The sequence below is a fragment of the Camelus bactrianus genome, chromosome 7 (genome assembly GCF_048773025.1).
Source record: "Camelus bactrianus isolate YW-2024 breed Bactrian camel chromosome 7, ASM4877302v1, whole genome shotgun sequence".
NCBI lineage: Eukaryota > Metazoa > Chordata > Mammalia > Artiodactyla > Camelidae > Camelus > Camelus bactrianus.
Genome location: NC_133545.1, coordinates 22,218,615 through 22,243,145, shown reverse-complemented (window position 1 = coordinate 22,243,145; position 24,531 = coordinate 22,218,615). Strand labels below are relative to the sequence as shown.

Genomic DNA, 24,531 nt, shown 5'->3' with positions numbered 1-24,531 from the left:
GCTGTTTTGATTACTGCAGCTCTGTAGTATTGTCTGAAGTCTGGGAGGGTTACTCCTCCAGCTTCATTCTTTTTCTTCAGTAATGCTTTGGCAATTCTGGGTCTTTTGTGGTTCCATATAAATTTTAGAATTATTTGTTCTAATTCTGCGAAAAATGTCCTGGGTAATTTGATAAGGATCGCATTAAAACCTCTGGATTGCTTTGGGCAGTATGGACATTTTAACAATATTAATTCTTCCAATCCAAGAACGTGGGATATTTTTCCATATTCAATATCTTATAGTAACTTTTGATGAAAAAGAGTATGAAAATGAATATATGTACATTCCTATATGTCTAAAGTATCGTGCTGCACACCAGAAATTTATACAACATTGTAAACTGATTATACTTCACTTAAAAAAAAAAAGTTTTTTTTTTTAAAAGCATGCTCCTTCCCTTGGGGCTTGCCATAGTTGCAGACATGTCTCTGCTGATCCTGAATAAACCCATCTTGGCTGGAAGAATATCTATTTGTTTCAGGTCAACACTTTCTCCACTCAAGGTGTGTACAAAGGTTTGCAAGTGCAGAAAAGAGCTCAACTAACCCCTTATGGGAATCTAGGAAGGTTTCACTAAGGAGGTATCATTAATGTTGGGTCTTCAAGAACGAAAACAGCTCCAGACAGACACTAAGGATGCAGCATTTCCAGAAGATGGAAGAGGATTCACACAGGCACGTTACAAAATGCTCCGGTCATAAGGTGCAGCACAAAAGCACAATGAGTGAGGGGAGAGAGAAGGACAGGCAAAAAATTAGGCTGTTTAAAGAGCACAGTCTCTATGTCCTCCCTGCACCTTGGCAGGACAAGGACTGGAAGCATGACTGCAGGAACCAAGGTCTACAACCTCAAAAGACAAATAGCAAGAGGCAGTAAAAAGAACATGAACTTACAGAGTCAAAGAACTTTGGCTCTGTAACCCATGCTATCACTTACTAATTGATTAGGTTTTCTTGGGCTGTTATGTACTTTTTTTGAGCCTTGGTTTTCCCATCTGTAAAACAGATATAATATATGCCTCATGGCCTAGTGAAAACTCAGTTAGATGGTACATGTAAAGTAAGCACTAATAAATATTATTTCCCTCTCCTTTCAATGAATTACTTAAGGACAACCTTGGATTGGGGGATAATAAGACAAATTGAGAGAGAGAGAGACAGACTGGTAAGCAAACATTCACACTTAAGAGAATATGGTGCATGTTGGAATTTACAAATCCAAAGTAATCAGGTCAAATCATAATTTTACGTTCTTTAAATGAAAGTTACACTAAACCTAATTTTTAGAGACCAAAGTGTCAAATCACCCATTTCTATGACCCTTGACTATGTGGACCTAGAACTGTTTCTAAAATCACCACTGTATTATGAAAGCACAAAAATGTTCAGAAAACTGTATGGTGATTAATGAGCCTTAGTAATGAATCAGTAACACAAGAGTATAAAAGCAAGGAGAAATGTGAGTTAAGAGGAAAATATTTAAAACCATTAACAAGAAAACTCTAAATTTAAGGTCCTCCTAGAATACAGGAAAAATAGCAATGAAGATCTCTAAATGGATTTTGTTAAAAAAAAAAAAAAAAGTAACAACAACCTGGGGGACACTTACCTTTTAAAAGCTCTTTTTCACTGAAGCATTAATTGGAGCAAAATTTTGCCAGGAAATAATTCATTTTTTCTCCCACCCTTGAAGCATCTTTTAGGGGAGTATGTCTTTTGGGACACACTCATTCCAATCTAAAGGCTCTAGGACACAACCTGCTGTTGGCCAACAGATCTTAAAGGAGCTTTATTTCAATGGCTTAGATTCCCGTAGCATCAAGTCATCTCATTTTCCCAGGTCTGGGATTTGTGATCCTAATTGTGCCCACACCAACTCACACACCTCCCGACTTTTCCCCTGACCCTGGTCCAAGTCAACCACAGGCCTTGCCTGCAATACATTTCTATCTCATATTCCAGTTCCATCTTGCCCCTATAATCCAGTTTTTGCACATAACTTCCTTAAAGTCTGAATTCTACCATGCCACTCTCCAAACCCTTCCAAGACTCTCCATTGCTTGAGAATAAAATCTGGCTGTCCTGCCATGACCTTTGACACTAGTCAGTCACACCTTTGACGGCTTTTCACCTTCTGTGCTGCCATCCTCCCCCTTGCTGGGTTCTAGCCACATTGGCTTCCCAGATACCTCTCAAATAAATCACCAATACGCAATTGTTTCTTTCTGAATAAAACACAACTTATAATCATTAGCTTGAATTTGTAATGATTATCTTGTTTATGTGTTTCTTTTTAAATCAGTCTCCTCACCAGAATCTAAGCCCCTTGAGGCTAGAGATCAGAGCTGTGAATTTCCAGCCCCTAGCACAGCCCAGCTTCACTCTGACACCAATCATTTGTCGAATGAGTCATCAATGAACAACTCCCCAGGGCCTGGAGTCAGGAGTCTGAATACCAGAAGCCCTCTACCTTCAGGACATCTGGCAGTCATGAATCACATCACACACTTTTATGCCTGGGAGACTCAAAGCCAGTTGAAAGGGGAACAATACATTCAGCATCATTTACCTACTTTCTGATTTTGCATCCACCCTATTTGTCAGACATAGGGGAGCTCTAGCCCTTAACTCAGCTTTGCCCCCCCCCCCGGAAATGTAGATCCACCATCTGGTTCTGGTTCTCAGAACCAAGTTTAGCAGTCTGGGCATCAAACTGACTGTCACCTACTTAAGCTACTGCTTCTGTTTCCCAGCTTAATCCTGGCCCCAAACTCTGGCCTCTTGGTTCTCTCTCCTTCCCACATAACATCCTACTGTAGACCCAGCCATGCCTCTCAGACCCCACGTCTCCCAAGTAACAGCAGGTAATTTGTGACTCCTTACCTTGGGCAGGGTCCCACCCTCGTTCACACAGAATAGTCTCATGGGGACTGCCAGCCTGTCCACCTACCTACCTCCTCCTCCAAACTACTGCTTCCTGACGTCCTATCACCAGGACTCATTCACCCTCTGTGTGTGCATTTATTCACTCACCCGACAACATTTTTAGAGCATCTTCTAGACCTTGCAACTATTGTACTTCACAAAGACTAAACAGGTTCTGATACCAATCCCAGTGGTAGCAGAGGACTCCCCACACCAACAAGCAGTTCTCAGGACACTGGACCCAACTGGGTGTCCTACAGTTCAATTCAACTCTGACACTCTCTACCCAGAGAGAGTGTCAGATTCCACAAATTGAGGGTTCAGTCCTACAAGACCAACCCCTCAACACTTCAAATGCCAATTGCAAGCCCAAGTTATCACCTGTACTTCTAACCAACTGGCTATAGGTTGGGAATCCCAACAACCTCCTCCTTGAACTTCAGATAAGTGAGATATACTCTCCATCTCCGAAGGAAAAGAGAGAAGTAATTAAAATCCACAGTGGTGAGATATCTGCATAGTACCATGGAAACTGACCAAGGGTCCAAAGTTGCCCACTTCTCACCCTCTACTTTGTCTTGACAGATGTCTACTCAGGCTTCCCTCCTTCCTGCATGCCCCTGAACTCTGTCTGCCCCCAAATCTGAGCAAACACTGAAAAATGGACCATGTTCCCCTTACTGGCTGCCTCTGGGAATCGGCTGACCACACTTTCCTATTAGGCTGGTCATTTTCCCTTTGCCTACCCAAACTTCCCTTTCTGTTAAGATGTTGCTTACCCCTGCCTACCATATAAAAGAAAAGCCTTTTGCTCTTTGGCTTTGTGGTGCTTGTGGATATCTGAATTTGCGTCCTCTTCTTTGCAATCAACTTAATTCTGAATAAAGTCTCTCCTAATCTAAGTCTGGATTTGTTTTTATTTGTGAGAAAACACAGAAGAGAAACCTAACTAAGTTTTGTTTTGGAGGAAGAGGAAGTAGAGATCAGAGACGGCTTCCCAGAAATAATCTGAGAAGTAAAGGACCAGAAAAAGTTGAGCAAACCTACACTAAGGGCGGGCAGGAATTCCAGGCTGAAAGGTGGCATGAGAGCATCTTTTGCTACATGGCAGTACATTCAGGATGTCACCCAGAACCATAATGTCTTGACCTGTGCTCTACAGGGCTAGATGGAGCGCTTGCCACACCTGCATCTGGTGCTGCTCCTGAACACCTGTGCCTGGTGAGCTTCCTCCATCCAGGTCTGTCTCTCTGTAGGGATACTTTTTGGCAAACATACTTTTCCTTCCCTTCCCCCAGCAAGTCATAGACACCTCAGTGAACTCTGGCATCTCCAGAGCACCCAAGGGATCAAGGTGTTCATGTGGATTCAGCATTTTCATGGACTCCCAGTCCGAGGCATCTCCCACTGTGGACTTAAGCTCAGTTCCTGTCCATAGCCTGAGGCAGGCTTCTAAAAGAACATGGGAAACGTAAAGACGGTAAGCCGGACGGGAAAGCCTACAAGCGCAGGAATCAGGATGGACTCATCCAGCGCCATATCCCTAACCTAGAATAGGGCCCCAATGTACAGAGGTGCACAAATATTTCTTGAATGAAATGTCACATCAATGCTCATGACTATTTCCAGCCAAAGTAGGATTCCTTCTGGCGGTAACAGCAAGCACCATTTTGATGGGGAACACAGCGGTTGCCCTCCATGACACGAAACACAAAAGGCTAACAATGTGCCCTGCACAGTTCTCCTTCCCTTAATAGCTCATTATGTGGGTGCCAGCCGTGATTCATGATGCAAATGTGGCCCTGGAGTCATATGGCCCTGAGTACCACTGCCACTGAAGTGTATCTGAGATGCTACAAGAGGCTGTTTTTTCTTTTTTTTCTCACTAGTGGAACTGCCAGAAGATGTGTTTAAATCATTACTTAAAATTCCTTTCCCAACCAAACTTCTTCCCAGAGCTGTTAACAAGAAACAAAATGTGCTGACTCGAGTTTCACTTTCCTTGCCCCTGCCTTCGCCTGTGGGGCCCCCAGTGAATCATGAACTGGCTCTGACCAGGTAACCAGGTAAGCAAAGAAGGGAGCCTGGGATCTGTCAAACGTGCAGGTGTTACAGAATAAAGACAGTGCGGTGCAGTTTTTCCGTGGGACGTGACCCTTGCAATAATTGGCACCTATTTCAATAAACAGTTCATCTTGTACCTTTCTGATGGCACTATTCTTGACCCCTTTATTTTCAAGGAAACCATAATTATTGCTTTGTTGATAACTTATGAAGAATATCGAGGAAACACTCTCCTAATTCTCAGGCTACCTCTTTTGGGACCCACAAAAAAAGTGACAGAAGTGGATTCTGAGGTTGCTTCTTTTCTACAGAAAGATGTTTTTATATTATGTTCTTCTATCAACACAGGGGAGTACGGATTGCACCTTAAAGCTCTCATCTTGCTGGGGTTTCCAAGCAGAAGAGCTGTAACAAGAAAATGACTTTGCAAAGGGAAATAAAAGAACACATTTTCTTTGGGGCTTAAGCACAGGAGGAGAAGCACACTCTGTTGTGACGCAGGCACTCAGCTGTGAGGCAGGCAGACCAGCTGGCAAGGACAAGAGGAAACAGGGCTGGCGAACCTGGTTACAGAAGCTGATCCCTCAGGAGAAACTGGGGAGTCCGCAGCCCAAAACCCATCCAAAGAACTGGAACAAATGTGGGTTCAGTTCAGACAGAGTGCCATAAATCAGGGCTCAGTCCAGTAGTTATGCTTGGTGTTATGGCTGAATTTTGTCCCCCTAAAATTCGTATGTTGAAGTCCTAACTCCCAGTACTTCAGAATGTGACCTTATTTGCATTGCAGATGTAATTAATGAAGGGTCACTACTGATATGATTAATTAAGATGAGGTCATACATACATGAGGTCATCTAATAGGAGGCCATATTGGATTAGGGGCCCACCCTAGTCCAATATGACTCTTATCCTTATCAAAGGAGCAATTTGGATACACACACACACACACACACGGAGAATGCCCTGTGAAGATGAAGGCAGAGGTTAGGATCATGCTCCTACATGCCAAGGAACACCACAGATGGCCAGCCAGCCACCAGAAGCTAGGGGAGAGCCTGGGACCAATTCTCCCTGACAGCCCTCAGAAAGAATTGACCTTGCCGACACCTCAGTATTGGGCTGCTAGCCTCTAGAACCAGGACACAATCGATTTATGCCATTTAAGTCACCCAGTTTCTTGTGCTTGGTTATGGCAGCCCTAGGAGACTAATTCCATTGCAATGAGAGTTAAGTAGCAGGAAAAGAATAACTCAAAACAGAGACCACACTGGTGCTGTGACGGATCCTGACCCTTCTTAAGCATTTAGTTGGGGAATCTCTGAGAGAGAAACCCAAACCATCACCTGAGGCTGAACTCCTTCATTCCTGGGATAGGACGCTCAAAGGATTTGAGAAACATAAAGACAACCAGCTAGACAGGGTCAGGACTCCAGCCCACACTGGAGGCCCAACAGACAGGGCTCTGGTCAATAGCTTCATGCATGGTCAGACCTCAACAGCTGCGTGAGTGCACGCAGAGGACAAGACACCCCCACCTGATCAGGTGGAAGAGCCGACAAGGAACAGGCAGCGTGTCGTGGTTCAAACCTAGAAGGCCAGCATCGGGGGCTGAGCCCCGTGTCTAGGGATCCAGAGTGTGAGTCAGGGTGGAGCAACACTGTAAGTTTGCAGTGACCTAGAAAGGGGCTCAGGGCTTCTCGGGGGACCACCAGGTACAGGGCCCATCATGGCAAATTATTCCAAAGCCCAGAAACTTGTAAACTGAGCTTGGGGATAAACTATTGGTCCCAGTTCAGACTCAGGAACAGAACAAATTGAAACTGCTGCCAAGTTGCATGGGTGATGCTGGGGGGCAGTGACCAGGCAGAGCAGAGGCTAAAGCTGTAGAGGAAGTCAGACGCTGATTGTCTACAAGTAGATACATCTGAGGAACTACCAATAGATCAAGAAATAAGACTTATCAAAATATACATATTACACACATTAAATATATCACAAATATACACAACATTCTGAAGTTGGCATCATATTCTAAATTCAATTTTTGGTGCCATCCCTTTTTCTCAGGAAACTTTGTCCCTGTTGAAATTATTTAAATTAATTTCACTCCCTTTGAGCTGGAGGTCCAAAGTCTGTCACCCTTCACTGCCTTAGGCCAGGTCTTTTTGTCATATGAGCTGCAGGAAGCCCCTCTTGGGCTCTGTGTTCTTGGGCAATGCCTCTAAATGATGCCTCCGTGAAGGCAATGACCGCATTCATCTGTAAATGTTTGTTTACATCTTGGTATCCTCTGCTAGGAAGCAGAGGCCATGATTCATCGCTGAAAGCCTAGAACAAGTACGACCTGATGCTTGGTGGGTGCAAGACAGATGCCGGCTGAGTCAATTAATATACAGAAGGTTCAAAAGGAAGAGGGAAAAGCATATTTGGTGAGCCTGGCATTTAATCAATTCATGCATTCAACGAGGTGCCAACACTATTCTATGTAGTATATTAGTCATGCTCAGAAACAATAGTAATAATCGGACTGGTCCCTGATAGGAAGTACAAAGGAAGTTCCAGGAATGAGAAGTACTGGCTCCTTTTACTTAAGCGTTTATTTAGGCCTCACTGTGCCTTCTTGTCTGCTCCTTGAGCAAACCAGACACAGGCTGGGCAATAAGATGATTCCTGGGTCACCCATCGGCAAGGATGAGCTCCCAACACAATGCGAGATGGTGGTTGTTGACCTTGTACTGTGAGTCACACATTATTATGTATGATTTCATTCAATTCTTATACAGTTGTTATCCCCATTTTACAGATGAGGAAACTGGGGGCACAGTAAGAGTAGGTAATTTACCCAAGGTCTTGTAGTGAAGATATGAAAGATCGGGAAGTCAAAGCCAGCTAGTAAGAAGCTCTTAACCACCCCCTAGCACTGACTGACCTGAGGGATCAGGGGTGGGCTGAACCGACAGATTATAGGCTTTGGTATTTGCCAGAAATGAAAAATTGAATTCTAAGTGGCTTAACAGTATGGAAGCCCCAAAGGTTCCCCTATAGGTTACACATTAGCAAAGAAAATGCATGTTGGGAACATTTCTGCCCTTCAGTTCCCAGAGCCTGAGCAAATCTGACCACTAGGCTCACAGCACCAATACCACCATGAATCTGGTGACAATGATCATTCAACAGAAGTCCATGAAGCACCTGTCATGTGTCAGGCACTCTGTTGGGTGTTGGGGGTCTTTCCACTGAGAAAAATACGTTCTGGTGGAAGAGGTATGCAGAGAAATCGGCATTATAATCACAGTGGCAGGTGGTTCCACAGAGTTAAACTCAAGGACTCATGGGAGCATAGCACTAAGGATGAGGCCAGGTACCTCAAGCTGGTTCTGCTACCTGAACAATCAGACCCAAGCAAACGCAACTGTCAGGTGACACGATGAGTAATATTCAACGGCCAGGGATGACAAGAATAAGACAGGGTAGAATGCGAACCATGGTGGTTGTGGAGGACTAGCAAAGAGAACAGAGATGGTAGGTGGTCAGGAACCACTCAAAATCTCTGATCTTTCAGGCAGAATACGACTAAGTTTGAAGGTAATTAATGTATCACGCAAAGCCTTCTCTGGCTATTCATCCTACACACCAGGCAGTACATCTACAACTTTTATAATAACATACAGCTTTGCCACACATTCTGAAAAAAAAAAAAATCTATTATCATACTCATTCCTTCCACTAGGAATACCTGATACCAAATATCACTTTACGAAGAACATTCACAAGCATTGTATCACATGATGATCACCGAGCAGAAGGCCCCTATTTTATAGACAAGGAAATTAATCTTCAAAGTCTCATCATGGAGGAAGAGGGATTTAAGCAAGTTCTTGACCCCAAGGTGGGTTCCACTGCATCAAACTGCCGTTGCTTACTAAACACTTAACTCCTGGCATTAGAATCATAGATTTGAAAGCATTTATTGAAGGCTATTTGCCATTTCACATTAATAGCAACTATTGCTACTTAGCAGTTCTTAAGCCCTAAATATTAAGAAAGGCCAGAGTGAAGAATGGCTTTGAAATGATGCTCTATTTGATCAAGTTCTGTGGTAATTGTCAAAATCATATACACTTTCTTTAGATCCCTATAAAGCTTCTGCAGGATCGCTGCACCTGCAGATCCAATTTGCAATTTCCTCAGCCCTCCTTTGAAGTTATTCTTGCCAATTACCTGGTGTTAATATTAATTAAATATGATTTGCAACCTGAAATGTGCTGTTATCAATGGAACTCAGCTGTAGGAATATAAAGTAGGAATTTCGATTGAATTTAAATGTTTCCTTTCATTCATAGTATTTTACAACATTAATACTTTTGTCAAATTGAGTTTTGCCTGCTGGAAGTCATTTTTCCAAAGCAATGAACATCTGAGGGGAAAAGCTGCTCTTTAGGTATTTTTTTTCTTTCTGTCATTGAAAATGCTTTGTTTTAATCTTGAAGCGAATCCATTGCAGTTAATAGAAACTTGATTCTTGTTTATAACCCAAGAGGAAAACAAATGCTTTCTTTTAAAACTGTACTGAGATAGCTTAAAAATACGATCAGTGAGCACTTTTCAGTTGTATAGTTGGAATGAAATGGCCCTTACTTTATTGCTTGACCCACACCAAAAATAAATTACATCAAACATTTTGGCGAGTGTCAGTCATTTTACATATACAAAAATGAATTAATTAAATTGGTTTGTTGCATTAACATTTCAAACAGATTGTGCCAGTCCAACAACCTCTGTGGTCCCTTCCAACACTGAGATTTTAAGATTCTGGACACATGTCAGACAATAGTCAGAAGCTTCCAACATTTGCAAATTAGAAGAAAAAAGTCACGTATGGTAGAAGATTTGACAGAATCAGGTCTATTCTGCCCCCCGTAAGGTCTGGGATGACGACTCGCAGGCCTGTCATCTTCAATAAGCCATTCATAAACATGATGACTGATTAAAGGAGGTGTGTTGCCACACTGTGCAAATCCACAGTGAAAAGATATAATGCTGTCACAAATTCCTTTTATCTTCAAAGATAAAGCTTTAGCTTCTTTGCCCCTTATAATGATCGTGGCAGCATTAACATTTATTATCCTGTCTTCTGTTTTTAAATAATATAATATAATAAGATAAGACAAAGAAAGGAAAGAAACTGTCTAAAGCCTCAAGGAAGTCATTTACTGAGTCACAAGCTACAAGTTCCAGAGCTTATGACAGAAAAACAGGAGCATTTATTATTCACCTCCTTATTACAATATCAATGAAAACATCGTATCAAATCATTAAAACAAGACAGAAATAGAAGACTGTGGTCCTAACAACTGAGGGTGTGTCATATAGGTGATGGGTAAGTCTTAACAACTAGCAACAACTGAGCTATTCTCTTCCCTCAAGCCAGAAGAGAACAAAGGGGAAAATAAAAATAAATTAGGCCAGAAAGGACACTCTAGATGTCCTTAATTTCCCAGTTATCATTGAAAAGAATGACATCTTGGAGTTACACAAAGAGGGAGGCTGAATAGCCAGTACACACTGTATAGGAAGTGCCCACTGTAATTCTACTGGGAAGCTCCTGACTACCTCTAGAAGCCTGGAAAAGCCAGACACTACGATCCCACCGCCCACCCCAGTCTGGAACCCTGAATTATCCATTAGGTCACCTCATTGACCCAAGTAGTCAGGTTTGGGACAGTGAAATTCTGCAGCACTTCAAAAGGAACTTATGAGCCGTTTATGTCATGGGCTTCTCTGTTAACCAAATTCTGTCTACTTAGCACCCCTCCCATCTTTATTGATAACCAGTTGTCCTCCTGGTCTATCTCCCACCCCGTCACTGGAAGTTATCTCCCTAAGTACACCCTTCTTCACTACTACTCCCACTTCTAGGTATTAAATTGTGTTTCCTCAAAAAGGTACGTTGAAATCCTAACCCCAGTACCTCAGAATGTGACCTTATGTGGAAATGTGGTCACTGCAGATACAATCAGTAAGGATGAGGTCATACTGGAGTGGGGTGGGGCTTTGAATCCAATATCACTGGCATCCTTATGAGAAGACACAGAGACAGACACAACAAGCAAAGAGACAGCAATGTGATAATGGAGCCAGACTCGACTGATGCATCTGCAAGCCAATGAACACCAGTGATCACCAGCAGACACCAAGGGCTACAAGAGGCAAGAAAGCATTTTCCCCTATAGGTAGGTTTCAGAAGCATCATGGCTCTGCCAACACCCTGATTTCAGATTCCCAGCCTCCAGAACTGTGAGACAATAGGACCCACTGTTTTTAGCCAATCCATTTGTGATATTTTATTATGGAAGCCCTAATACAACCTCTCTCAAGGACAGTCCTTGATTCTCTGCCACAGCACCACACTTTCAGCTGTGCCCTCTGGCAAAGTTCCTGTTCTCTTATGAAAATTGCTCAATATCTTTCAATATTTTCTCTAGAACTCCTACCACCTCCCATCATGGGAAACTTCAAAGAAGACTGAGAGCCCTCCCATGGCCACAAACGCATTGAGAGACGAGAACACTTCACCATACTCTTAGCTTTCCCTCGCTAAATCTAGGCTATTATTCCCACATCTTTTTTTTTTTTTCATTTATACTAATTTTATTTTTTGCAGCTTTACTGAGGTAAATCATATATATTTAAGGTGTACAACATGATGTTTTGATACACGTACACTCTGTGAAATGATTACAATCAAGCTAATTAACATATTCATCACCTCACATAGTTATTGCATGGGTGTGTATATGGTGAGAACACAAGATCAACTCTTAGCAAATTTCAAGTATACAGTATTACTGACTATCGTTACCATTCTGTACATTAGATATTCAGAATTTATTTATCCTGTTCAACTGAAAATTTATTCCCTTGAGCCAGTATCTTCCCATTTCTCCTACCCACACTGGCCCCTGGAAATCACCATTCCACACTCTGCTTTTATGAGTTTGGCTTTTTTAGATTCCACACATAATTGAGAGCATGCATTATTTGCCTTTCTGGTCTGGCTTATTTTACTTAGCATAATGTCTTCCAGGTTCATCCATGTTGTCACAAATGGCAGGATTTCCTTCTTTTTTAAGGCTGAATAATATTCCATTTTCTATATCTATCAATGGACACTTAGCTTGTTTCCAAATTTGGCTATTGTAAATAATGAAACGAACATGAGAGTGCAGATATCTCTTTGAGATCCTGATTTCATTTTCTTTGAACATATAGAAGTGGAATATGGTAGTTCTAGTTTTAATTTTTGAGGAAACACCTCACTATTTCCCATAATGACTGCACCAATTTACACTCCCATCAACTGTGTACAAGAGTTTCCTTTTCTCTACATCCTCACCAATGCTGGTCATCCCATCCCCTTCCACACATAAGTAAAGCTTCTCCTCCAAGAGCGTATCTTCTGCCCTTGTTAATTCTTACTCTACATGTTCTGTCTTAGCAATTACCTTTCCCACCTCAATTATCTCAACTATCAATTTTGTGAAGATGAGCTTCAGATCCACATCTCAGTTCCTGTCTTGGCTCTAGGCCAATGTTCTTTGATGCTCTTCTCCACAAAGAAATGTACTAATATTTACAGTTTATTAGGTTTATAACCACCATACTTCCCATCCCAAACCAACCTTTCCATTTTACTGTCTCTTTTCTATTTGTGGTACTTGCATTTTCACAATTGCCCAGGTTCAGAGTTTCAAGACTGATACTACAAAGGCCTCTAAATCGGTCTTGCCATCTTCTATTTCTCATTAGCACAGTCTTTTTTTTTTTTTTTTTTTGCCTATTTCTATTTTTAAATGTTTTCATTTGCTTAGTTTTTAAAGTGGCAGTTTCTTTTTATTTACTGATTTATTGGGGAGAGGAGGTAATTAGGCTTATTTATTTATTTTTAATGGAAGTACTAGGGATTGAACCCAGGACCTCATGCATGGTAAGCATGTGTTCTACTCCTGAGCTATACCCTCCCCCTCAACAGCACAGTCTTAAATACACATCTTGGTAGATCCGTCTCTTATCAGTAGTTTCCTCTATTGTCTAGAAAATGAAAGATAAAATTATTAAAATCCTTTAAGGTGAAATACTAAACTAAGTGTCCATGTCAAGACTTTCAGTTTTGTCTTCCAGACCTCACTACACAAACTATACTCCAGTCAAATTGTGCTATTTGCTGATCACAAATATTTTTTTGCTTTCTCCAGTAGAAATCCTACAGTCGAGGATACCTGGCTCTGAGACTGTAATAGCTAGGATATCAAGAGGTCCTTTGTCTTTTTTCATCAAATAACTCCTGCCCCCTTCTCCCTGAGAAGGATCTTGATGACTAGAGAAGAAACATCACTGATGTCTGTGTTCATGACCATCATTCACTCATAAATTTCATTCTCCAAGACTCCCGAAGGACACTTTCCCTAGTCTCAGATTTTGTTAAAATGAAAAATGTTCTAATCAAACCATACAAGCAATTTATCACTAAACAGATTTTCATTTCACTATCACTCCATTATGATCTGTCAGAATTAATCAGAGATAAAACATAAGAAGCCTCAATTTACACTGAAATTTCTTAACAATCAACGTTGCTGAAGAGAGAAAGTCTGAACAGAGTACAGGGACATGTACAAGAGTTGGGAAAACAGACAATTTTATTAATGGGCAGACACTCCAAAAAATGAATTTATATGTCTCTTTCTCAGTCAAGATACTAAGATTTTTTAAAACACACTATCATGGTGACAGAGATGTCATGAATGTTGTAGGAAAAGAAGCAAATGTTACAGAACTAATGAATTTTCATTAGAGTCATCAGATCATTTCAGAATGGGTTAAGTTGCCACCATTTGCCATTCCCATTAATATCATTGTCATGTAAAAGGTTTAATTTTCAGCTATTTTTGTTCTAGATAAAATCTTTGTCATTAAAATGAGGGATGATTTTGATATTTAATATATTCCGTGGCATACTCTAGTGTGGTACTAATTTGGCCTTTTCAGTATTCTGCATATTAATTGACAATCCAGCTCTCCTCCACTCCCCAGATAACTAAGAACTGAAATAGAATGGACAGCCAATCAAGTCACAGAACACTGAAAGGATCAACATGGAAGAAACGTGTTGCTCTAATCAGGGGCAGACACAAGGCACTAAAATTATTTTTTCCCATCCTAAGGACTAAGATAAAAACAGCAATGGTGAATGGTACCATCTGAATCTTTTTATGTGACAGTTACCAAAGTATAGCAATGCCCCTTAAAAATGAAAACTAAGTATTTCTTTTTTTTTAGTGAGACGACTAAAACTGTGATCTCACTTAACTTTTAGAACAATGCATTTTATCAGCTTCTGCAACAATCGGCAAATCATTCCTGTACTGGATTGTTCAAAGTAATCTGTTTCATGCACACAGAATGTGTCCTATAGTTGAGAATGTACAGGATCAGTGTGGAAAACTTCTCATTTCAGTTCATACTCAAATAGTTTCCTTCTTTTGTTGAATTTTCACTCTGGTAAGACCTGAAATCAGCCGCTTAAATAATGCATTAACCCTGCCTTCAGAAGCGGTTGTTTTCTTTGGAGTGGGCATTTTCTCCTAAGGATAAACTTGGGATTCTTACCCAAGAAGGTAATATAATTTACCATCACTTAAAGTTCAAGTGAATGTTTTGAATTATTTTCAGAGCAACCGTGATATAATTTAAAATTCCCAAGGGCAAAGATTACAGCATCATGGATACTTAAAACAGGAATGAATAATTGTCCCTTAAATAAATTAACCCAATCTGTCCATCAAGACAAAGTCTTTCCTACATTTTCTGCAACAGCACAATACTGGAACATGTGTTAAACACACTAAATATTGTGTATAAATTTTCATGCTCTGTTATATGCGGAAGAATATACCCCAGACATCTTCAAGTCTTTTAAGAGAAAACCTTATTCCAATAACTTTAGACTCTTTGTCTTTGCTAATTAGGGATAAGCCCAGATCACTCCCAAGGTCTTTTCCTGCATTGAAGCTTCCAAGAAAAACAATAAATTATCAATATAATTTCCTGCAAGTTCAAACTTACTCAAAAACAGGCAAAGGGTACTTAAATTTTTCCACAAAGCATTGTTATTACTATTATAGAAAAGTATGCAAATTTTATTCAGTAATTCTCAGTAAGAACAACAGTCATTGTGAAAGAACAGTAAAATATCTCCTTTCATCTGCAAAGTTATATTGTTAACCAATCAGCAATAAGGTTTATGCCCTAAGTTGTTTTTTCTTTTCTGTTTTTTCCACATAGTAGAATGGATTTACAACCTCATGGCTAAATATACATGTGGTAAAATGCCTCCAGAGATTTGGATGTGAACCTTGAAAAATCCTGGAACGGGGTTCATTAGCCTCCTATTCTAACCAAGTTTTCACTTCTTGCCCTTCACCTACCGTAAGCTTCAGAGTTTGAAGTAAGAATAAAACTGCCAAAAGTCAAATATGACAATAAGAATATCGCTTACGTATAGCCTTGCAGGCTGCTTCAGTATTGTTTTAAAATGATTACCAGTCTTCATCTCTCTAGTATTGGATGTTAAATTCCACTGCCTTTTTTTTTTTTACATTTAATGACTTGCTAATGTAAACTTCCATCTAGAACAATCAAATAGGATGTCATTTATTCAAATTTACAGTGGCTCTAATGTGCCAGCAAACTCCCTTGTCAAAACAGACACCTTTAAAAAATGTTTGCCTGAGTCAGGAGCTCTATTTCCTAAATTAGCACCAAAGTGTCACCTTGACAGACCATGAACAACAAAATCATTTATAATAAGCCCAGATTCCCACCAGAGTGGACAAACCTGGGTCAGGCATCTGTAGGAGTTCTAATTTTTCCACACAGATAAGAGAGCGCTTGGAGATGCTCCGATTTCCGCAACCTGTCGCCTCCAAATACAATCATCTGATAAATACATGCTTACCAATCTCCCTCGAGATCTGCGTGAAGGCCTCCACGCCACTCTCTCCATAGTTGCCCTCGGAAGCCAGAGTCGACACATAATTCCACCCCAGTGCTGTCACAATGTCCACCATGGCCTGCGCTTGATAGGAGTCAGGCGGGACCACCCGAGAGAAGAAGTCATACCTGGTGTTATCACTTAGCTCCGGGGCTGTGGATGCATAGCTGATTTGAGGTATCTGCAAAACAAATGACAGGTCATTTCAACTCATGAGGAGTCTTGTCGGAAGATGGATTGTCACACAGGACACTAAATAGCCAAAGCTATGCCAGAAGCCTAGACAGAGCAGCCTGACGCCTAACGAGGGTTTCACCATCCCAATGTGATGTATTTTATCACGGTCTGTGGGGCTCATTTTCTTCCAAAGCACATTTCCAAACAGCAAGAAAGAACTGAGTTTTGCTTCAGGTTTCATTGTTTTGGAAGCCAAAGCAAAACATGTGCTTTTTGTTGTTATTGCTTTTTTAATTCTGTGCATGGTAGTTCTGGGGCAGAAAAACAAGGCAGAAATGAAGGTATACTGCATACAGGCCTCAGAAAAGGTCACCTCTGAAATCGTCTTTGGCTTCAGGACATAAAAGCTACATAACAATGAACAGAGAATTTAATATGAGATTGTTTTTACACTGGATACCATTTCAGTCTTCAGATTATATTTTGGTAAACTGTTTTAAATATATCGTTTTGCAAGTCTATTCACTGTTTATTGATATAATCACTGAGTACCACAAAAAGATCTGGGAACGGCTTACCATGTATCTTCTAATTAAAACATCTTTCCAGCCTCCCACCCCTCAAAAAAAAAAAAAATCACAAAACAGAAATCCATACCATAATTTCTTTAGGAAAAGAGACTATTTTCTGGCATAGCAGAGTGGATTGCCAGAAGACATTTAAAATTTGAAATCAGCGGGGAGGATATAGCTCAGTGGTAGAGCTTACACCTAGCATGCATGAGGCCCTGGGTTCAATCCCCAGTACCTCCATCAAAATAATTAAGTAAATCCAATTACCTCCCCCTTGCAAATAAATTAATTACATAAATTTTAAATAAATAAATAAAATTAGAAATCACATGTTGTTTCTCCTAAGTAAATTCAAACTGAGTAACATAATGACTGCATACCACAAATCTACCCCTGAAAAAAAATTTAATGCAATATTCACTCATATACACAAGGGAAGATTCTTACTTTACCAGTGAAAAGCACAGGACAGAAGAAAACGCACATGTAAAAGAAATACAGTGGATTGACACAACATTGTAAACTGATTATTCGTCAATAAAAATATATATACCAAAAAAAAAAAAAATGTACCGCGGAAGGACACTCAGGCTCAACGAAGCACAAAAGATGCAGGAAATCTGGCAAACAAGACAGGGAAGGACATTTCGGCCACAGGAAACTGCATGTCCAAAGGCATGGAGTCAGGAAAGGGCATGAGAGGTCCCAGGAAGTGCAGCGTTTCACATGTTGGAATGCAGGATACCAAGGGAGAAATGTCAGAAAATAAAACTGCAAAGCTAGACAGAAACCAGGTGATGAAGGGAGAGTTAGGTTTGACAAGGAGTGTGGATTTGATCACCAAGCCCACTGGGAAGCACAGCAGGACTGTAACCAAGGGAGTGCCATGATCACATTTTTGTTTCAGAAAGATCACACTGGCAGCAGTGGGGAGAGGAGCAATCCTCAAATTTTAGTGCCCACTGGGCCAGCCCCATCCCGAAAGATTCTGACGTAGTATATCTAGACGTCCAGGAATCTGCATTTTAATCTGCCCCCCAGAGGAATCTGATGCAGGTGGGCCCACACTATGTTTAGAGATACACTGAATTAAAGGGAAGTCGTACTAGATGCAAAACAACCAGTTAGAAAACTGTTACGGAAAGTATAAAAACTAAACTGAGACAGTGGCCAGTGAAAGAAAGGAAGGCTGTAGAACCTAAAAGCATCTGAAAGACAAGGAAAGGTGTAGGTGATGAGGAGAAATGTGCAATGGCTCTCAGTTTATGACTTTGAGTAGACGATGTTTGCCATTTACCACAACAGACAGAAGAACAAGTGGAGATTTGGAACATAAAAATGACTAATTCAATTTTTGATTTGCTCCTTTTGAGGCTTCCGTGAGATGAGTGAAAGTAACTAAAAAGTGGGCAATAATATAGGGGGATCTAGAGTTTAAGAGATGTACATCTCATCACTCCTCTGCTGTCATGCTATGGTGTGAAATCTCAGAGGTCAAAATGACTTCATGATGCACTAACACTTGGTTGAAGATGCAGGTTTTACTTGTACATAAAACAGTTAACTGTGCTCTCCATCAGATCCTGCAGCTAATGTCAGTGCTCTGAGGTCAAAGAGGCTCCAGTTCCATCTTCCCACACAGGGCTGCGAACTCTGGGATCCAACTGTCACCCCCTGGCCAGATGATTCCCAAGCCACGTGGAGGTTTTGACTCTCCTCTTGACATCTTTGAGAAGTCCCCAACATCTAAATAACCTTTCATAGGTCTAGAGAGTCCTACTCCATACTGATGGCCAGTGAAGTGTTTCAAGACATAAAATTACCCAGGCAGAAGTAGACGAAAGTGCTTGGAGCTCTCCAGGGTACTGCAGGATTTGTTCCGCTTCGGTATAACCCATGCCTACCTATATTGACTACAACAATGATTTCACACCCAGCTCTTTTAGGTCCTGTTCTCCTAATGGGACCACATTAACTTGCTTGTTAACATTACGGGACCTTAAAAACCAGTCTGACCTGCCTCCTTTTTGTCCTTTTGCTTTCTCTGCCAGGTACACCAGACATCTCTTGGTAGATTATCCCCTTGATTAAGCTTTGTGCCTTTGTAGTACGGGACTACTCAGCAAGAACACCTGTCCAAATCTCAAGCCACACACAAAATCTTGGCCTTTTTTACCTTTTCTGGCTTGCTTCTAGAGGACCTGGGAAAGAGATGATGGATGATTCGGTGAGATCAACCCTTCACTACGTAAAACTTTCTCAAAGATCAAGAGCATATGCATTTCTATGTTCTAATAAAAGAGATTCAGCAGCCTGACCTTCATTTTGGAAGGAATTCTGTGCTTGTGTGGGTATTGTTGTGTGTGCCTGTCTGTCTGTCTGAGAGTGTGTAGGAGGAGATAGAGGAGAATTCTACAGCAACTTCTATTGCACTATGCCATTTCCTTGTTCTGTTTGGATCTATAATAATCCTTCCACTTCCTCAGCTACTCAGAGTCCAGCAGTAAAATGCCCTTACAACCCCCACCCTGCCTATAATAATGAGCCACCTCTTTCTAAAAATGAGCACAAAGTGTGAAAATTGAGTGTTTGAAACCAAAACTAATTATCTCAAATTACTACCTTCAGTCAGTCACTTTCAGGGCTGTTTAATTAGCAGTCAGCATCATGTTTAGGATCAATTAAACAGGTGTAAAGGGTATATAAAATAAAAGTTCAGATAGGAAATGGTTGTTTGAATAATTAGATAAAGGACTCTCTCCCCAAAGTCTTGAAGAGTTTCCTCTCTGCAGATCAATGTGCGGAAAACTGATGTGAGAGTACGTGTTTGTGTTTTCATTTGTTCAGTTTTTGCTATGTCGCACGCAGGCTACAATACAAGACATTAGGATACTGACCATACTTCAAGACAACTTCCAAGTTGCCTTGGAGTCACATCTCATTTTTGTTTTACTGTGGTCAACCACTAAGCATTGGCTCATGAAGCATTTTAATTTCTGTGCCAGCATCCCCAATATTTCCACTATCCTCAAATTAAACTTCTACTGGCAACTGAAGTGGGAAATTTTTTTTAAAAAAACCTGGAATGTTTCTGTTTCTTTTCCCAACACTGAATCCATTCTAACTAATCCCTTCACCCTGGAGGTTTCAGCAACCAGAAATAAAACAACAATAAGGAATCCCGTGGGTGGTGCATTGAAGTAAGAGGGGGAAATGAGAGGGAAAAGGAGAGTGTATCAGGAGAAGAGATGTTAGGGAAAGCATTCGCATCAGCTCATCCTTTGTTAAGATGTCACACTCTTTATAAGCCTCTGTTAACTCCTACTTGCCCATTCAAAGTGTAACATCCCAACTCTTCAGTCTGGCTGCTGAAGCCCTGATATCAGACTCTATCCCAACCTCCTTCTCAACTTCATGCCTTTGCTGTCATACTCTGATGGCATCTGCACCCCTGGCCATGCTGTTCTCTGTGTAGACAGATTCCCCTCCTCCACTTGGTGATCTTCTGCACAAGCGCAGCTCAAAAGCTCCCCCTGGGAAGCTTTCACTAACTCTCTTGGGCAGAGCTGTCTTTTGTGGCCCCTCATCCCACAGCCTCCATCATCTGCCATAAGAACCACAATTCTGTGCTGGCTTAGGAGCCTCTCAGGGACAAAGTCTCTGTTGACATACTTGGTGTCACCAGTACCCAGCCGAGCAAGTGCTCAGTCAATGTTTGGAGGCAATTAATTACTCAAACTATGGTAAGCATTGTGACACAGCCTCTTCCCCCATGGCCCTCTACCCTGCATTCCACCAAAATATTGTGCAGGCTATTCTCCACGTGCCCCTCCTGGTCCTTCTCCATCCCACTGTGTGTCCTAGGAGGTTGCTTTGTGACTGTTTCACCTGGGCTCCCTCGCCTCAGGCTGTCAGTTGAATTTGGCCAGTGGGAGGCACCTACAGAAGATGGGAGGACAGGAAGAGACAGAGATCAGAGCACTGACTCCCCCATCTCCTTCGCAACTGACTCGGTGTTTCTCTACCTAAGTCCACATCTGCAACTTCCAGTGATCAGTCACTGCCCTTGTCCCTTTGGTCTTCCCACTGCTGCTAGTTCCTGAGTACTCCGCATCTCAGGTTGGGGCGTTTAACTGTGCCCATGTCTTATAAACAGTCGTTTTTTTTTAATTGAAGTATAGTTAGTTGCAATGTGTCAATTTCTGGTGTACAGCATAATGTCCCAGTCATGTGTGTGTGTCTGTGTATGTATATATATATACACATACACATTCATTTTCATATTCTTTTTCATTAAAGGTTATTACAAGATATTGAATATAGTTCTCTATGCTATGCAAAAAAAATTTGTTTTTCATCTATTTTTATATATAGTGATTATGATTTGCAAATCTCAGACTGTCAGATTTATCCCTTCCCATCCCCTTTTCCCTGGTAACCATAAGATTGTTTACTATGTCTGCGAGTCAGTCCTTTCATTAGCCTCTCTTCTATTGCCCTATGAGCGTGCCAGAAGCCTGCCAATCCACCCATTCTTCCAGGTCTGTAGAAGGGACATCCACTGCCCTGCTTCCCCATCCTCAGCCCTGCCCTAACCTCCTACCCCTTCTCCATCCACTTTCCCCTCTAGCCTCCTCCACCACTGTCCTTACAGGACATTTTCCTTTCCTTTCTCTTTCAGTGGCTTAAAGCATCAAATTACATTATTTGAAAACACCTGTCATTTTGCCTTTTTTCCCGTTTCTTATTTCCCTTGTATTGAGGTTTCATAAGAACATGTGTGCTTAAAATAAGGCCATATTTCCACTACCCAAATAAAGCATATTTGAGGCAATTAATTGCAGAACTCAAGAGACTCATCACCACATCCTTCCTTAAAAATTGTTTTAGCTTCTGCTTTTCTGATCATTGTCTTGGTTAGGAAAAAGCTCCTCTCTTTCTCCCACTACATTTTCACTCCAGCCCATAAAAGACGAGATTCCTACCCCCAATCTCACCCCTCCTGGGGGGTTCTAGATGCATTATTTCCTACCTAGACCTCCACCTCTTACTTATTCTCCCCGAAGGGGAGGGGAACTGAATGAGAAGTCAGAGTGCTATGTTTACTGAGCAAGAGTGGGTAAGGCTCTGCCTTCATTCTCTGACCTACACACACATCCCAGGTTTCTTTCTTTTCTCTGTATAGTGAGGAACAGGCAGGGCCTCCCTTCTTGGAACGGAAGCCCACCCCTCTCTGTATTCCATTGACAACCAGGTACGTGAGAGAGGCCTGAAGCCCACACCACTGTTTGAATCAGCAGACATCAAGTCTTCTCTGCAGGCAGAAGCGGGTCTCAAGGTTGAGACACGGTGTGGGGCGAGGAGGTACCATTCTGGCCTCAAATCCACGCTAGCTGAATTCTTTCCAATCCAGTTCTTAACCAACAGCCATGTGTCTGGGAAGTTATCTGATGTTTGCTCAGCTGTTAATAAAACTAATTACTTGATCCACATTTAGCTAGATATTCCGTAAATCTTGGACTTACTTACATACTCTGATTCGAAAAGTTTAACTTAGATCTCAAGGAGGCAAAAGTGCAATTTCAAAAGAAATTCATTTACAGTTTCTTAGATGTGTTGTTAAAACTACAAACATATTTTTTTTTTAAATAGAAGGTAGCGGGTATTATTGTCCTCTAGCGTCTGTCCTCTGCTTCTTCTAGATAGAACCCCAGATTTTTACCTAGGACTTGGCCACTCAGAAAAAGACTACATCTCCCAGCCCTCTTTGCAGCTATGATCATTATTGTAGTGGGAGTGTAACTTCTGCAAAGTGTCCTTAAAGAGAGAGGGCAGGTCTTTCTCATGCTCCTCCCACTTTCCTGCTGGCCAGAATTTGGATATAATGTCTAGCATTCAGTTAGCCATCTCAGGCCATGCCCTAGGGGTGGCAGAACAGAAGGGCAGGCCCAACCTAGTCCAAGCCATTGTGATGTCTGGATTCCTGAAACCACCTGACTGGCCTCCTGCTTCCTTTCCCACCCCTCTTAGATCCATTCTACACGAGCAACCAAATTCATCTATTAAAAAAAAAAAAAATTAGAGAATATCAAAATCTGGCTAAAAGTCCTTCAGTCATGTCCCCAGTGATCTAAGAATAAAGCCCAAACCTCTTTCCACAGGATCCTGTGATTTGGCACCTGACCACCTTTTCCCCTCGCTCACCAGATCCAGCACTTCCTTTCTGCTCCCTGACCCAGCCAAGCCCTATTTCTTCTCCAAGTCTCATGCCTATTGTTTCATATGCCCTCTCCAAATCCTTCCAGCCTTTTCTCATCCTTCCGCCTCAGCTCAATGTCTCCTCCTCCAACAGGCCTTTCCACACCACCCCATCTACAGTAGTCTCCCTGCCCCCATTAGTACCCCATCTCCCTAGTTATTTTCTTCATTACACTGATCACAACCTGTACTAATCTGTGTGTTCTGTTTCCCCTACTAAAATGCAGATTCTCCATCAGTCCTGTTTGTGTTGTTTACAAATGCAACATGGGCTTCTGGCACATAGTAGGGGTTCAATAAATATTCACTGAAAGAAAAATGGACCATCCACTAATCAATCAAGGACTCTTTGTATTATTTTCTTTCATGCATTGTACTTTTGAGATTTTTCCATAAAACTATTTACGGAAAAAGTCACCCATTTCCCATTTCCTTTATTATGCAAAGATCTATTCATCTGCTAGAGCTTCTGATTAACATGAGATATCCGTCGTTACTAAGCTCAGGAGATAGAATTTCAGCCCGAATCAACTGAATGCCTTTTCATTCAGAGCTGTGCAGACGCATCATAGGGAAGCATACAGTAGCCACTGAGCTTGTTGAAGAGCTGGAAATGGCCGGGAAAACGTCGTAACTATCTTGGCAAACACTTTGATGACTCATAGACTTCAACCTGTCATTAAAGAGGAATAAAAATTACATTTCTAATCAAGGACCACATTCACAGACTCTTTCATCATTTGCGCCTTCTCACGTGTCCCTATCTGCAAGGTGGATATTCTAGAAAGGGCTGAAAGTGCTTACATCTTCCTCAGATGGACTGGGTCTCTCCCTGCTACCATCACTGAGTCTAACTGCACATGACTGACAGGGTGAGATGCCGTGTTACTGAGATGCAAAGGATCTGAGGGGATTTTAGGCACCAGAAATACTCTTTCATGACCCAAGAAGATTCCTTTTCCACACCAGCTGCCTTTGTAAGGTTCCCCACTGTTCGCACATTAAAATACTATGGTAACTGTATAGCACAGGGAACTATGTTCAATGTCTTGTAATAACCTACAATGAAAAAGAATATGAAAATGAATCTGTGTATGTATATGGGTGACTGGGACATTGTGCTGTACACCAGAAATTGATGCATTGTAACTGACTGTATTGAAAAATAAAATGCAAGATAAATTTAAATTTTTTTTAATAAAATAAAATAGTATGGTAAGTTTCACACTTTCCATGTCTGCTCGAAATGACATGAATCCCACATCCATTTCCCCCAGTTTCTGGTTTGCCAAAGACTCCTAGGAAGCCAAGACACTTTTGACAAACAATGAACCCCCAAAGCATAGCTCGCAGGAAGCTCCTCAGAATCGTAGGCAATTTAAGTCTTCCTGCAAGACTTTCACACGTATCTGAGGACAGATTTGCAGACAGAAGACAATTG

The 24,531-nt window shown here is 41.4% G+C and overlaps 1 protein-coding gene across 4 annotated transcripts in view; it reads right to left on the bottom strand.

The window, feature by feature from the left end:
• GRM8 (glutamate metabotropic receptor 8) overlaps positions 1-24,531 on the bottom strand; it is a 678,033-nt gene that overhangs the window by 528,046 nt on the left and 125,456 nt on the right. For all 4 annotated transcript variants that reach the window (XM_074367137.1, XM_074367135.1, XM_010947580.3 and 1 more), the window contains exon 3: positions 16,048-16,264. In XM_074367137.1, coding sequence (XP_074223238.1) covers positions 16,048-16,264 — 217 coding nt within the window. The remainder of the gene's footprint in view (positions 1-16,047; positions 16,265-24,531) is intronic.